Here is a 14,522-nt window from a genome sequence, read left to right as displayed (position 1 = left end):
AACATTAAATTTCTTTTTATGTCTTCTCAAGAATATAATATATATATGTATGTATGTATGTGAGTGTGTTATATATACTTTAACATAATATATGTATTCTATATTATCAGTATTTCACAGTTTCTTAAAGATAAATTTACATTACATCACAAGTTAGTTTCACTTGCGCATAAATGATTTGCAAATAATCTGAACTTTCGAATTCTAACAGAAGAAATTTTCGAGTTAACAGATGACTGTTATCACGCGAATTTCACGTCGTCTCAAAGTTCAGAACAAGAATTATTAGGCAAAATTTATTTGAGAATAACAATTACATTCGAGAAGCGTAACGGGCACATTTGTCTACGAATGAACATTTACGCTAAAGAAAGTCTTAGCGTAAGATTTGTTTTTGTCATTGCCGTATTCGATTTTATTTCTATATATTTGAAACATTTCCACCTACCACATTACACTTCTTGTGGTAATAAATGCGTGCGTCACTCTCATCCAGTGAACTCTTTTTTTTCAGTCTGATAATAAATAATATATTAGTCAGTATATTATTTTAATTTTCCGACGTTAATGCGCATATAATCTCCATAAATCACGAAATTTTATTACCTATAAATCTACATAGTAAAAAAAGTATAGGGATGTATATGGAAAAGTTTCAAGGAGAATGTTTTCATAAAATATTCGCTCGCGCTTCAAACTTTAAATCCGACCCTTATAACGAAGTTGTCTGCTCATTCATGATTCACTGCGGCCACACGGAATTTTTCCTATTTGTTATAAATTTGTAGTCTTTTCTATCTACTAACGCATTATGTCGCAAAATAATTATGTAATACGTAATCACTGTATATAATATACAGCATAAATAATTACCTACTATAATTATGATTATTTCGTGAAATTTCTGTGAAAGTTGCATGATATAAGAAAAATTGTAAAAGATTTGGTAAAGATTTATATGATATGATCGATGTCATATGTTATCAGAAGCTACTTCTTCAATAGTAGCTCTACACATTGGACACTCAATCAGCTGTTTCGAACACGTTTGGCAAAACCCTCTGCGGAAATAAATCGATTATTCGTATCGTATTCATATGTAATACTTGCTGCTGTGTTATTTTCATTTAGAATTATGTTACCTGTGGTCACACGGCAGTAACCTCACCGATGCCCTTTGATCGAAGCATAATGTACAGGAATCTTCTCTAACACTAAGTCTTCGCAATTGGTCTAGGTATATATGTCTGGGAAGTACAATTTTGTCTTCTGGTTTTAATGTAGCATAGTCGTTAAACTTCTGAAATTCTCGATCAGTAGGTGGATATTTAAAAGGTGCATTTCCAAAGTTAAAAAGGCATTGCTGGAATGACATGAAACTAGCTGCTGCAAAGAATCCAGACCTACAACATTCCAATAAAGTCGCAAATTGTTTCGTTTGTATATATATATATATATATATATAGCTCTTTTACCGATGTTTTCATAAGATTATAATATACATATACGTACCTTACTGTTTTAAATACCTGGATGCACGGTTTAAGCGGTACACCGTTAATGGAAAATATTATCTCTAATTTATTTAAATCCAATAAGCAACCCAAGATATCACCAGATTTCCAACATGGTCTGTCGTGAAATTTTTCACTTCGCGCATTATACCAAATCAGTCTACGACAGCCATCATAGGCCAAGGAAAATTCATCATCTCCTATGCCATATCCCTCCTAATATTAAAAGACAGAGAAAGTCGAGTTATGCCTTCATATGAAGACGATTGAAATGTTTGGAAAATGCATAATAATAAATTAATGTTATATGATACGTTTATTATATATAATCTCTTTTAACAACAGATAGAAAATTGCCTAAATTATAGACGGAATTGCTTACGTGATTCAGAAACGTGCTGTCTTTTGTGGCCCATCCAATTTGCATCACTCCTGTGGTTATTATTAACGTTTCATAATACCATATTCCCGAATCTACTTGAAACGTACACCGTACACTTTCAAAAGAGTATGCATCACATCGCGCCTATAAAATGACAATAGATTACAAGCTGCTTGAATAAGGATAAATAATATAATACCATGGTATATTTACCTCTAAACCATCAGGTGATATTTTCAGGTACTCACTTACATCCTTCGTATTTAACATTACATTAATACCAGTCACGTCGACCGAGTCATGGGAATACTTTCTACCTTCCATTAAAACTGAACAGGATAAAGATCGATATTGAATATGTTATCGTTCATGCAAAATAGTGTAGCTAAATTAGAGGATTTTTGGTAGAGTTATTATACTTACATAGGTTATCTAAACACCATTGTGCACAGAAACCAACTTGACGTCGCACATAATGTGTTTCTGTAGCCCATTTCTCCAATTCAAGTAGTGGATTTTGTTTCTCTACCATGAGACGTTTTTTGATAGTTACTTTATTTTCACCTGTTGATACATAACATGTGTTATGCACATTTAAAAGAAGCGTCAAAAGGAATATGTCTGTATGTTCATATATTTATTATCAAATTAATATTCTACTCACTTGTCTGTGCAAACTTCTCTAATGCTATTAAAGAATATAACACTACATAAGGCTCGATATCCTCTCGCTGAAAAATAAAATCACATTGAAAAGTTACTTGACAAATATAAATACTACCAAATATCTGAGCTAATTTAATAAAATGACATACCAAGTTTGAAACAAGGTAGTCTAAAGTGGCATCGGATAAAATCGCTATACTACTAGGACCAGCCAGTTTCTCTGCAATACAACCAAGTACTACGCATATGTTGCGTTGTTGGGTGGCTGTAATTTGTATCTTTCCAAGTCTTTGTGACAATTGAAACATGTGTGATAATCTTAACACAGAGTCCTACAATAACACAAAATAAAGTATTACTGCTAATTTCACTATGATTGTTGTTTGGTATCAATCATTCTTTGAGATTTTAAGAATTTAGTTAGTAAGTTCCAACCTTTGAAGGTAAAGGGCAATCATCTAATAATAATATTATAACAGAAGGGCCTAACGGATTGTGCATTGGAATAACATTGACCATAGAACTAACTACTTGTATCCAACCATCTTCTTTATCAGCAATGGCATTTAATTTTAACATTGCTGGTGGTGGCTCATGATCACTAAACATATGTAAACAAATATTTATTAGATAAAACAGTAGTAGACATACTGAGCTGTATTACATACATTGATATATTATATATTATACTTTTTTACTTACTTATCCACCAGAGTATCCAGACTTCCCAATGTTTCTAATACAAGCTTATCAATATTTGCTGATGTTGGGAACTTAAAAGAAGGAGATGCTGAGTCACTAGATGAAACCATACTTATGCTTGGTTCTGGTAGTATTGTATTTTGACCTTCCGCATGATCATTACTACCATATGTCTCTAGTTCGTCTGGAGTATCTTTACACAAACAATTGCCCATTCCCACAAATATTTTTTTATAATTCCTTCAACAAATTATTGCCTGACTACCATCTAGGTTACATTTACAGAACAATGATACAAATGGACCATCAAATCTTGCATTTGACTAGGCTAAAAATAAGATTTAAATAATAAATCCCGTTTTACACAATATACATATAAATTTCATATTACTTACCAGACAGGTGATATCATGATAAGTCATATCCCTTTATCATATATAGATGATATTATTATAGATGTCCTTTACTACTTATTTATTTCATGTCACTTTAACATTCCATATTTAAATGCAGATTAAACGCAATGTATAGATCTTCTTTAAGTCTTAATTATTAAAACTTGCTCCGTAGCATGCAACTATATTTAATCATTCATCCATCATCCGTTTTAATCTATCAAAAATACAAAAATTAAAAATTGCAAAAATTAAATTAAATAAGGATAAAATGTTTCATAAAAATACCAATTGATATTATTGGTGGATTTGATGCTACACAAATATTCTTGCAAGAAAAATGTGGAAATGTATTGAGTGAGTTTTAGTTTAAAAGTTTAAGAGAAATGGTTTCTAGCAAATAGCAATTTTTTTACAATTACATATCTACAAATATCTTTAGTACTCGATCAAAACATATAATTAGAATGTCGCATCTTGAGGTTATGTTCTCGATACTCTCTCAGAAAGGTAATTTTACCACCCAGAAGGACGCGAAACATACAGCTTGGTTAATCTGATATTACTTTGTCAATCTCGCATTTGGCAGAAGAAAATATTTTCTGTCCATTCTTCCACGCAGAGCATTCACAGCGATCCTTTCTTGATCTTAACGTGACACGTTACCGAATTATAGTCTGCAGTGCATATACTTGCGTAGATCGTGCCGTATCGCTCTGCGTCCTGTGTGAGACGCACGCGTATGTACACGATCGACGAAACCACCGACGAGATACTATAAAGACTGTTGGCCTTACGGGATTTAGCGTACCAGAAAAATTTCGCTGTGCACTAGCGCCCTCTTAGGAATATTGTGGTCGAAATATGAAACATAGTTCGAAATAAGCATGGGTGGTAACAGATATGGAATAAGATAGAGAAAAGATATCGGAAGATATCAAAGACTATTAATACAGAAAACAGGCCGACTATGGCTGCGTTCCGAAATTCACTGCCAGTACTGAAAATACATAGTTTGTGTTACGTATACTATAGAATTTCAGTGCTGGCAGTGAATATCGGAACGCAGCCTACGTATGTGTGTATGCTCTTAGGATTGCTAGGGATTGCTTAGGATTGTCCGCGCGGCCTCGAAATATTTCTTCCCGAATTGCGGGTAATGCGTTGCATGAATGATGAGAAGGAGAAGGCGAAGGGACAAGACGGGAGAGAGTCTAGTTTAGCGAGAAGATCTGCCGCTGACTCGCCTCGTGATATGTTTCGATTTTTACAAATTTATATAAAACTTTTCATTTTTCACCAATTCACAGAAGTCGTTCACTTTTCACTAGTTCACGCTAGGGAAAAGATTCATGATCGTTGCCCAGACCTAGTGATGGTTTAATACCCGTATTCATAGTCAGGCCTTATATTTGAGGCCTCCTTATATCCATCTTTAGATGCTGCACGGATTATTTTATTGGCTACAGACCATCTGAAGATAAACTCAAGGAAGCCTTAAATACAAGGCCTGACTATGAATACGGGTGTAAGGTTTACTAATCTTATAACTAAAGCCAACGGCACACGGTGCTTGTTTCCGTGCTGGATTGCTTGCTGGATGAAAATACTGCGTTCTGATTGGTGCATTTCCATCCATCTTCGGAAAAGTACCAATCAGAACGCAGTATTTTCATCCAGCAAGCAATCCAGCACGAAAACAAGCACCGTGTGCCACTGGTTTAAAACAGGCTTCTCTCTGCTAAATTCTTAAATGACCTAGGAATTAGTATAGAAATTTACAGTGGTAGTAGAAGTAGTATGATTTAACAGTGAAGTCAGCCATAGAACTTAATTTTTCAAAAAGTAGTCTTACTTAACGACAAATTAGATGTTTTACTCTTCTATCTCTTAACGTTATCTATGAAAAATAAGCGAAATTTATCAGGCGAAATTTTTTATGTATTAAATTATATGAATATTAAATTTATAATATTATTACTGCTATTTATTTATTACTGAGATATATTTAATTAAATAAGATAATAACTGATTAAATTTTAAGTTCAATTTTTAGTTGTTTTTATATTGTAAACTTGTACTATAAATATGATAACATACTATAAATATGATAAGTTTAAAAGATGAAACTTTAAGCTTTCTATTTGTTTTTTAACGCGCTTATTCATTTCTTGATTTTTTATGAGTGTCAAAACCAAAAAGATAGTTTTTGTTTCAATTATAAATAATTTCACAAAAAAATCTGATTAATTGATCATTATAAATTATTTTACAATTTTATTGATACTAAAAAATTGATACTTTTTTAAATTAATTTTTTGAAAGTCAATTATTTTCTTCTATATCGTCTATTTTTATTTAATAGTTTTTAGTCACACACAGATTACCATTGTTATTATTTATCATGGTTATATTCACGGCAAAGTTTATTTCACGCACATCTGTGTAAACAAGCGACTTTTTCAATTCTTGTAAATAGACGGAGGAAGTCTGTTCAATAGAATTAGAGCGCGATTACAAATAGACTAGGATTTGTACATATACAGATGTTTGCATAATATTGCTTTGGCGTGACATTTTAATTGTCAAACATCTCTGCGACATAATGTTTGCGATAAATCTTTTCACAACGAACACACGAATGCATCTGCATTAAAACGACGCGTATGCGTGACGCCAGCAATATATATATAGAATTTCACAAGGTGACGTACATCGTCCGCGAAATGTTCCGCTTTCGTTGTTAAATATACACATGACGTGTACCTCATTTATACATATACAAACCCGCTGACCTTTAACGTATCTCCGCGCGATACATTTGTCTGTCATTGGTAAGGAACTCTCTTATACAAAGTTCGCGCGGTTTCGCGGTCGGAGTTATCACTCGCGCGATAACTCACTTCGATAATCGAAGTCGCGTGCCGTACTCGCGGCATACGTCTAGCACTTTCAAGACAAACTCCGCGAAACACGCAGCGTAGACGTTTGATTTTTGAATTCAGCAGCGGCACGGCACGAAGTAGTAAATCGCTTTTTTCGAGACAAATCGAAGCTTCGAGTAAACGAGACGAGCGTGCTACCGCGCGCCACCCCGGTACTTTCTTTCCAGGGAACGCGTAATGCTATCACATGGGGAAGACCGAAGTGTCAACGATCAATAGTATTACGAAAATGACTTGGTGATTCATGTGCCGAGAGTTTCGCGCGAGTCATGGTGTCTGGGGAGAACGAGAGGCTGCTGCCCGAGCCTGAGAATTATGCCAAATGTTTTTACGATCTCTTCAAAAACGTCGCCGAGGCGCAAAGGTGCGACTTAAAATGTTGACGTATAACCTCCAACGAGCTTTGTTTACTTGACGCTTTTGGTGGTGACTACGCCGCCGATTCATTCCGGTCGTCATTGACCGGTTGATGATCAGCCTAAGCGAAATGACTCGCTGCCTCGCTCAATGAAATCTTTAATTAACAGCCTGGCGTGCTGATTATACACTTGTTCGCTCGTCCTAACGACGTTTAGGACGTTAACCTCAAATTTTGTTTATTAATGATAATTTGGTTGTGTGTAAAGTCATCTTAACTGAATAATTTGAACGGTTTACGTATGCCTTTGGTTGTCAACGAAATTATCGTATTTATTTGCTGTATTAAAACTTATATTTATATATTTTACTTAGATTTGTAGAAAATTATATTAAAATATTTATATACAAACACATGCATGTACATGTATTGTTCGGTATATTATGTTATACCTTCTAGGAATAAAGGAGAATGGAGGAAATGTAAAAGAAATAAGAGTATTCGTAAACGAGACAAGAAAAAGGTATTAACAACCATAGTTCTTTTGTTTTCTATAATCTTTTGGATAAATAGATTTTAATATTTACTTCATGCATTTGTTTCATATATACAGATTGACTTAAATGGGGACTTGAATTATAACAATCCTCCAGAGATAGAAACATCTTGTAATGCCTCAGCATTTGCTGTGTTTGCTAGTGTGAGACACGCTATTTTAGAGAAACATGCAAAAACATCGAGTGAGATTTATAGATCAAACTGTAACTCTCCACCAACAGAACTTAGCGACACCATAGATACAGACAGTGATGATGAAGATAGGATATCTACTATACAAAATTTACCCAAGGTAAGAAATATCTTGCGTTTACTTTTACTCGCTGTATATGGCCTCTTGTGATTGTATATATCCTTACAACACAGTTATAAAATCTTCTAAAATCTTTATCAATTAGATTGTAGGTATTGGTTTAAGAAGTGTTTTTACATTGATGCGAGAAAGTAGAACAATCGATCCAGTCTTGTGTACAAAAGCATTGTCAGCTCTATTGGATGTTTTACAAGGGCAATTACCTGAAGGTCTCAAGTCCGAGCCAGATGATGTTATTGGTGTGTAATTTTGAATATCAATCTTCGATACGATCTTAGATTTGATTGATATATTTGAAGCATTCTCATTTAACAATTTACTTTTTGCAGATCCACTATTCGACCTGTTATTGGATCTCGCAACATCTCACGGTCCTGAGTCAGCCGCTGCCAATGATGGCAGTCACTTGACAGCTGTCGCTTGCGCATGTCTGTTGAGTCTTGTTGTGGTGAGAGGCGATACCGGGCGTTTACTGGCGGCGATAGCTGCTCTACTTATGTCTCCAAGAGCATTAGCGGTACAAAATATTCAGGTATCTTGCTACAAATATTGTTTTACTGCTTAATATTATACCTGCAGTATGCTATAAAGTTTGAATTTCAGATGCCATGTGTGTTAACGTCTCTGCAGAGAAGTGTTCATGCTGTTTTGTTAGGTAAACTTGTAAGACCAGATTGGATTACGTACGGAGTTCCTAAGTGTTCCAAGATATATACCTCTACGCTTAAGTTATCAAGTGAGATGAACAATATGGTTTTGAACGAGCGAAGCTTTGTAAGCGATGGAAAATACTTGTATCTGCACACGACTCGTGGTTTACTGAAAATTGGAAGCGGCCATGGTGGTACAATATGGGGGCATATATATATACATAAAGCAGACTTTTATCCAACAGAAACAGGATGGCTTGGCTATGCAAATGTTGGTTTCGCACGAATGCTTGAGATTGCACAATGATAAAATAAATGGGATGTTACTTATACAAGGTTTCGTTTGCAGAATTCATTGTATTTTAAATGCGCACCTAGAAAACAGAGAGAATTATTAATTATTGACGCGGAAACACTCGTGGTAACAGGAATCGCTGTATTGGAAGGGAAAGATTGGTCATCATCAGTCATGTTCTCCGATGGTGAAAATCTGGGCATGATAACAGCGGGCAAAGATGTAATTATTGCAATCTTATGAAAGACTGTACTGTGCACTACTGTCTTTGATATGTTTATGCAATCAGTTTTCTATTTTTGCCAAACAGGAAGGCTTTGTAGTACGTACAATAAATACATTAAGCAATCCTGTAACGGTTACCTCTGAACTACCATTGAAATTAGCGAGAAAATGCGTAGATATATTTGGATACGCGTCATTCGACGAAGAGCAATCGGTACATACTTTATCGGTACATACTTTGAACTCAGGATGTGACGATGAAATCACGATGATTACAGCGGGGAAAGAATTTGGATTATTAAAAATGTTATCTGGAAAGGTGAGTTTTCGGTGCGAGAACATTTTTCAATTGCTGTTGAGTAAACACTCGATGCTCGATGTACTCAGCATTATATTGCGTATGATTTACCTGATCTGCTCTATTAAAAAAAAAAAAACACGTTACCTTTCATAGTTATTATATAGCGGAAAAGGCACTTGTCTTGGTATGAAGACGAATACGAGGCCTAACAATTGGCTCGACTTTACCTTCGGTAAAGGTCCAAGGGTTACGCATTTTGCGGTGGGTCACGATGGACAACATGTCGTGATGGTCATGGAAGACGGCTCTGTGCTTTTCGCTGGTACTGCTAGGCGCGGAGAGGATGGAGACAGCAGTGAGTTCTTTGCATATACTTCGTTTCGTTTACAACACATTCAAATATTTATACTTTCAATACTCAAAACACACCAATCTGATTTCAGATAAAGTTCGTAGACAACCAAAACCGGTAAAACCAAAGAAAATGGCGAAAGTGGAAGGCCAGTTTATCGTAGACGCTGCTTGCAACAATGGATCCACCGCTCTGGTCACACGAGACGGATCTCTATTGATGTTCGGCAAGGATACGCTGCATAGCGACGCAGTTACAGGATTAGTTACCGATCTGAGGGAAGTGTGCGTGGTTCGCGTGTCGTTAGGAAAAGCTCATGCCGCCGTGTTAACTAACAAAGGCCACCTGTACACCTTCGGTATAAATAACAAGGGACAATGCGGCCGCGATTCAGCGACGGTGCACACAGTTAACAAGGAGATGTCGGTGGTCGCGATGGAAATGGGCACGGGGGAAGACGAACTCATAGTAGCGGAAGAGGAGAGCGTGAATTATATGAATTGGGAAGAGACGCGAGGCATGTGCCCGCCGGGGCAGCATCAATGGCGGCATCGCGTCTGTATGGTTTGCACGATATGCAGAGAATGCACCGGTTACAGTATCTCGTGCTTGAGCAGCATACGTCCTGACCGGTATCCCGGCCAAGAGTGCGGATGTGGCGAAGGGGACAGCGGATGCGCAGAGTGCGGTTGTTGCCGCACGTGCGCGAGAAAGAGCTGCAGCAACGGTATATCGCGCTCGAATCTACGGGAGTATTTACAGCGACGACTAGGTGAGATAAAAGAGTGGCAACGGTGTAAAGCCGGACCGAGTACCGTGAAGTACTGCATGAAAATCAAAGGATCGAACAATCAGCAGCGCGCGGCCGGCTCGAGCATCGCGCAGAAGGGATTTCCGGACAAAGTGGCGTCGGGGGGCTTGGGTAACCTCGTGACCGAGGAGACCGTCGGCGGTAGCGACGTGGAGAGAGGAGACGCTGCGAGGATCGCCAGCATATCACCGGCGAGGGTTCTCGTGCCCAACGAGAGCCCTGTGATCCAAGTGTCCTGCGGTCTGCACCACACGGTGCTGCTTCTGCAAAATGGCGAGGTGTACACTTTCGGTAGTAATATATACGGTCAGTTGGGTGTCGGAGACTTGGTGGCGCACTCGGGACCAGTTCAAGTAAAACTACCTACCATCGCTACCCAGGTCGCAGCCGGGAGCAATCATACCGTCATACTCACGTCGAAGGGTGAGGTTTACACGTCCGGTGCATATCAGAAAGGACAGCTCGGCATGAACTGGTGGAACGGTCAGAATGAGTCCACCAATAGCAACTCTCAGATGAATCGTCGCTCCGACCGGTCTCAGCCGTGGCACAGTTTCCCGAACGTAGTACCGAATATCGGGCCCCGATGGGGCAGACGAGCCACGTGGATCGGTGCAGCTGGCGATCAAACGTACGTCAAAATAGACGAGATCAATTCCATCAGCTTGACCAGAAGCACCGTCATGGCGAATAAGAACTGCATTATCCTGATCCCTCATCATAACGAGCACGTCAATTCCTTCAAGAGTCTGGTGATAAGTAAACGCGACGGTACCTGCAACAGTTACAGCAGTGCGGACCAAGTAGACTTCGGCAATTGCGCAGCGTGCCTGGATCCTCTGTACAATGTCATCTGGACTTTTAATTCGACGAATAATGAGATCAGCTTGTACAACATAATATCAACGGAAGCTAAGACGATACCGGGCTTGGAAGCTTCCATACTCAATCCAGGCTTGGCGCTTCCGGTCGTTCCTACCTGCTTCGTTACTCGCTCTCAAGCCGCGATGCACTTGCTAGCTTGTCTAGATACCCTGACGCAGGCCCAAGACGAGAACCTGTCGATAGTCGAGGAGAACGAGTGCAATCAATCGCCACACAGCAAGGTCTACAGTCGCGAGGACTTCGCCACGGTCAGTAGATTCGAGAGTCACGGTGGAGGATGGGGTTATTCACCTCACTCGATCGAAGCGATCCGTTTCATGCCTGACACGGATATTCTGTTGGGAGGATACGGATTGTTTGGCGGTCGTGGGGAGTACACAGCGAAGATAAAGCTCTTCGACATTGGCATCGATGGCGGGGATCAAGAAAACGATGGCGAACTTCTCGCGGAGACGGAAGAGATCCCTTATGAGTGCGGCCCGAGGCAGAAGTACTCGATCTTGTTTGACGAACCTGTAGCTCTGCAGGCGAACAGGTGGTATGTGGCCTGGGTCAAGGTCAGCGGACCTTCCAGCGACTGTGGTTCCGGCGGGCAGGGAATGGTCACTGCTGAGGACCAAGTGATGTTTTACTTCAAATCATCTAAGAGATCCAACAACGGCACCGACGTCAATGCCGGTCAGATCCCGCAGCTGCTGTACCGCGTCATTACGCATGAGAATCAGACGTCGAACAGACAGAGAGACCAGGTCGAGCCGGTCTACGTGCTGAAGAGGGAATTTAGTAGGACCGTGACGAAGGAGTGCTTCCAGTCGTTAATATCTCTCCTGCAGTGGAGCTGGAACACTTTGAAAGCAGGTTTAGCCGACGCGACCGCGTCCTCGACTCATGCGCTACTCGAGATGGAGCGCCTGGTGTACATAAGCAAGGCCAGTTTGCGACTGATCAGAACGTACACCAACGAAATCTACCCCAATCACGCCGTTAGGAAGGTTCCTCTCGAGTCGGTGCGCTTGGCGGAATGCATAGGCGAAGTGCGGGCGTTGCTGCGCCAAATCTTATCGGACTCTTTACCCTTCACCCTGAAGAACAAGGGTAAGACACGATCCAATAAAGGTTCTGGGGGAATTATGGGTAACAAAATGGCGAGCACCATTTTAGACGAGTGTCACAAGACCTTCGTATCTTGTTATCACGCGTTTTATCCCACCGCCTATCTCAAATGGACCTCCTTGTGCGAGCTATTATCGGAGATCGACAAGGAGCAAGGCACAACTACGAAGGATCGTCTTCTTTCCGCCGTGTTGGCCTCTTTGTGCAATTCCGCGATACGACTGAGGTGTACGTTCCCGATTTTGAGCAACATCACGGACAGCAGCAGCGATAGCGTCAAACGACAACTTAGTCCGTCCGATAATGCCGGTTTGCTCATGGCAAATTCCACGGAAACTCACCAGTACCCGATCCTGGTCGAACAGATCAGCCACAAGTCCCAAGTGGAGAGCTCTGGCAAGGAGATGCTGAACTGGTCGTTTCGCGAGGTGCTCGACAGGCTGTTGGATTTAATATTGATACCGATCAAGAGGAGTCTCTGCAGGGAGAAGAGCCAGTCTCTGCCGGAATTGGTTCTCCATTGCTGTTACTTATTAGCGCGAGTCATCGCGGAATTGGCCGCGCAGTCGAGCGGCAACGAGGACGAATTGCAGGCGGCCTGCGGCAGGCTCATGTACACTACACCCTCGAGGTTCACGCGCACGAATCAGTCGAGATCGTGGAACACCGGTAATGGATCTCCGGACGCCATTTGCTTTTCCGTCGACAGGCCGGGTATCGTCATTGCCGGGGTTGGTATTTACGGAGGCGCGGGGGTGTACGACTACGAGCTGGAGCTATTAGACGATGTAAGTAACTCCTTCATCCACCGTTTGTCGTCGTTGTCGCTGTTGTGAGCTTTGATTCCATAATGCCGACTACCTTTGTATTTTTTATTTTCCTACCAGCAAAACAACACCGGCAACGATCCGTCACATACTCAACGTTGGAGTAGCTTAGACTTCACGAGGGGAACCTTTGGACCGGACGATTGCGCCAACGATATAGTGGAGTTAAAGTTTGACAAGCCGGTGCTCATAAAAGAAAATGTGAAGTATGCTATTAGATTGCGAAATCGTGGCGGACGGACCAGCAACGGCGACGGCGGCTTGAGCGTCGTCAAAGGGGCGGACGGTACAACGTTTACCTTTACGGCTTGTTCCTTAAGCTTCAACGGTAAGTTTCAGATTTGTATCGAGTTCGAGGCGTACTCGAGGCAGAGATAACTCGTGGTAACGCGTCGATTTTACTTTATCTAATACATCAATTCACTGCATTATCGTTACCGCAGGTACCACACAAACTAGAGGTCAGATACCACATATCCTATATTATTCAAATCCACAAAATTCCGACGGGCAACATACGAACAAAGCGATGGCGGAAGTGCAAGCGAGAAAGTGCACTCTCGCCATGACCTCAACGATCATCCAACGGTCGAACGAGATCTTCTCTCTGGCGAGGGAGAGAGCGGAGGAAGTAATAGCCAATGAAGTTCTTAGTAACGCGACCTTCGTAACGACTCTCTTGCCGTTGGTCATGACGCACATTAGCCCCTTAGCCACATCGGATCCCAGAGTAAGTAATTTTCAAGGATTTTGCATAAGCACGTGTTTTGCACGTGCGACGGAGAGGTGTAGGGGATAGGATGAGAATGAAACGAAAGAATTCAATATTTTATATTTTTTATTTTTATATTTTATATTTTTTGAAGGAATTTAATGCAAACTTCATTTTTTTCTGCTCTTTCAGAGCAGCGTGCAAATCCTTACTCTGATACAGGAGATGTTGCCACACATAGCAGCTTTGAACTTGTTGTCTGCAATGGGAACTTCTCAAATATCTCAAGACAGTGAAACTCAATCACACTTTGCTCCTCCGGTTACTACTAGTCACCATTACACTTGGCTGGAGAGCGATCATCCTTATAAACCGGCTACAGTGTCGTATTACAAAGTCACCTTCCCGGAGACAGTCAAGTGGCTAACTGTCGAATTCACCGCAGAATGCGGTACATCGCAACCGGAGGATTATTTGCAACTGTATATACCAAATGTCATTCCCAATTCCTCCGCCGG

At 40.3% G+C, this 14,522-nt stretch overlaps 2 protein-coding genes across 2 annotated transcripts in view; one reads left to right on the top strand and one right to left on the bottom strand.

Annotated features, from left to right (window-relative positions):
- Positions 1-41: 41 nt before the first annotated feature.
- LOC105186386 (RING finger and SPRY domain-containing protein 1) lies at positions 42-4,423 on the bottom strand. Its single transcript, XM_011146543.2, has 12 exons — positions 4,226-4,423; positions 3,660-3,876; positions 3,265-3,592; positions 2,998-3,163; positions 2,712-2,894; positions 2,561-2,627; positions 2,320-2,460; positions 2,110-2,225; positions 1,897-2,040; positions 1,513-1,730; positions 1,143-1,403; positions 42-1,061 (listed from the first exon to the last, which is right to left on the bottom strand). The coding sequence occupies exons 3-12, from the start codon at positions 3,477-3,479 to the stop codon at positions 974-976; spliced, it is 1,599 nt and encodes a 532-aa protein (XP_011144845.1). The 5' UTR covers positions 3,480-3,592; positions 3,660-3,876; positions 4,226-4,423; the 3' UTR covers positions 42-973.
- Positions 4,424-6,595: 2,172 nt separating this feature from the next.
- Positions 6,596-14,522, top strand: part of hiw (MYC binding protein highwire) — a 232,485-nt gene continuing 224,558 nt past the window's right edge. The window contains exons 1-13 of the mRNA XM_025302855.1: positions 6,596-6,968; positions 7,422-7,485; positions 7,576-7,812; positions 7,919-8,072; positions 8,163-8,365; positions 8,437-8,754; positions 8,833-9,000; positions 9,089-9,322; positions 9,458-9,659; positions 9,748-13,253; positions 13,353-13,620; positions 13,736-14,022; positions 14,197-14,522. Of these exons, the coding sequence (XP_025158640.1) occupies positions 6,874-6,968; positions 7,422-7,485; positions 7,576-7,812; positions 7,919-8,072; positions 8,163-8,365; positions 8,437-8,754; positions 8,833-9,000; positions 9,089-9,322; positions 9,458-9,659; positions 9,748-13,253; positions 13,353-13,620; positions 13,736-14,022; positions 14,197-14,522 (6,062 nt within the window). The 5' untranslated portion in view covers positions 6,596-6,873. The remainder of the gene's footprint in view (positions 6,969-7,421; positions 7,486-7,575; positions 7,813-7,918; positions 8,073-8,162; positions 8,366-8,436; positions 8,755-8,832; positions 9,001-9,088; positions 9,323-9,457; positions 9,660-9,747; positions 13,254-13,352; positions 13,621-13,735; positions 14,023-14,196) is intronic.

Source organism: Harpegnathos saltator, unplaced genomic scaffold (assembly GCF_003227715.2).
Source record: "Harpegnathos saltator strain DR-91 unplaced genomic scaffold, Hsal_v8.6 scaffold515, whole genome shotgun sequence".
Lineage (NCBI taxonomy): Eukaryota > Metazoa > Arthropoda > Insecta > Hymenoptera > Formicidae > Harpegnathos > Harpegnathos saltator.
Note: the sequence above shows the minus strand (reverse complement) of the source record. Positions and strands in the feature narration are given on the sequence as shown.

What these genes read in the sequence shown, in the direction of transcription:
- LOC105186386 (XM_011146543.2), bottom strand. Translation starts at nt 3,479, where the DNA reads ATGGGCAATTGTTTGTGTAAAGATACTCCAGACGAACTAGAGACATAT. An exon ending in AGAGAAGTTTGCACAGACAA is followed by an intron (nt 2,461 to 2,560) that starts GTGAGTAGAATA and finishes ATGTATCAACAG; the next exon opens with GTGAAAATAAAGTAACTATC. An exon ending in ACAGCACGTTTCTGAATCAC is followed by an intron (nt 1,731 to 1,896) that starts GTAAGCAATTCC and finishes TTTTAATATTAG; the next exon opens with GAGGGATATGGCATAGGAGA.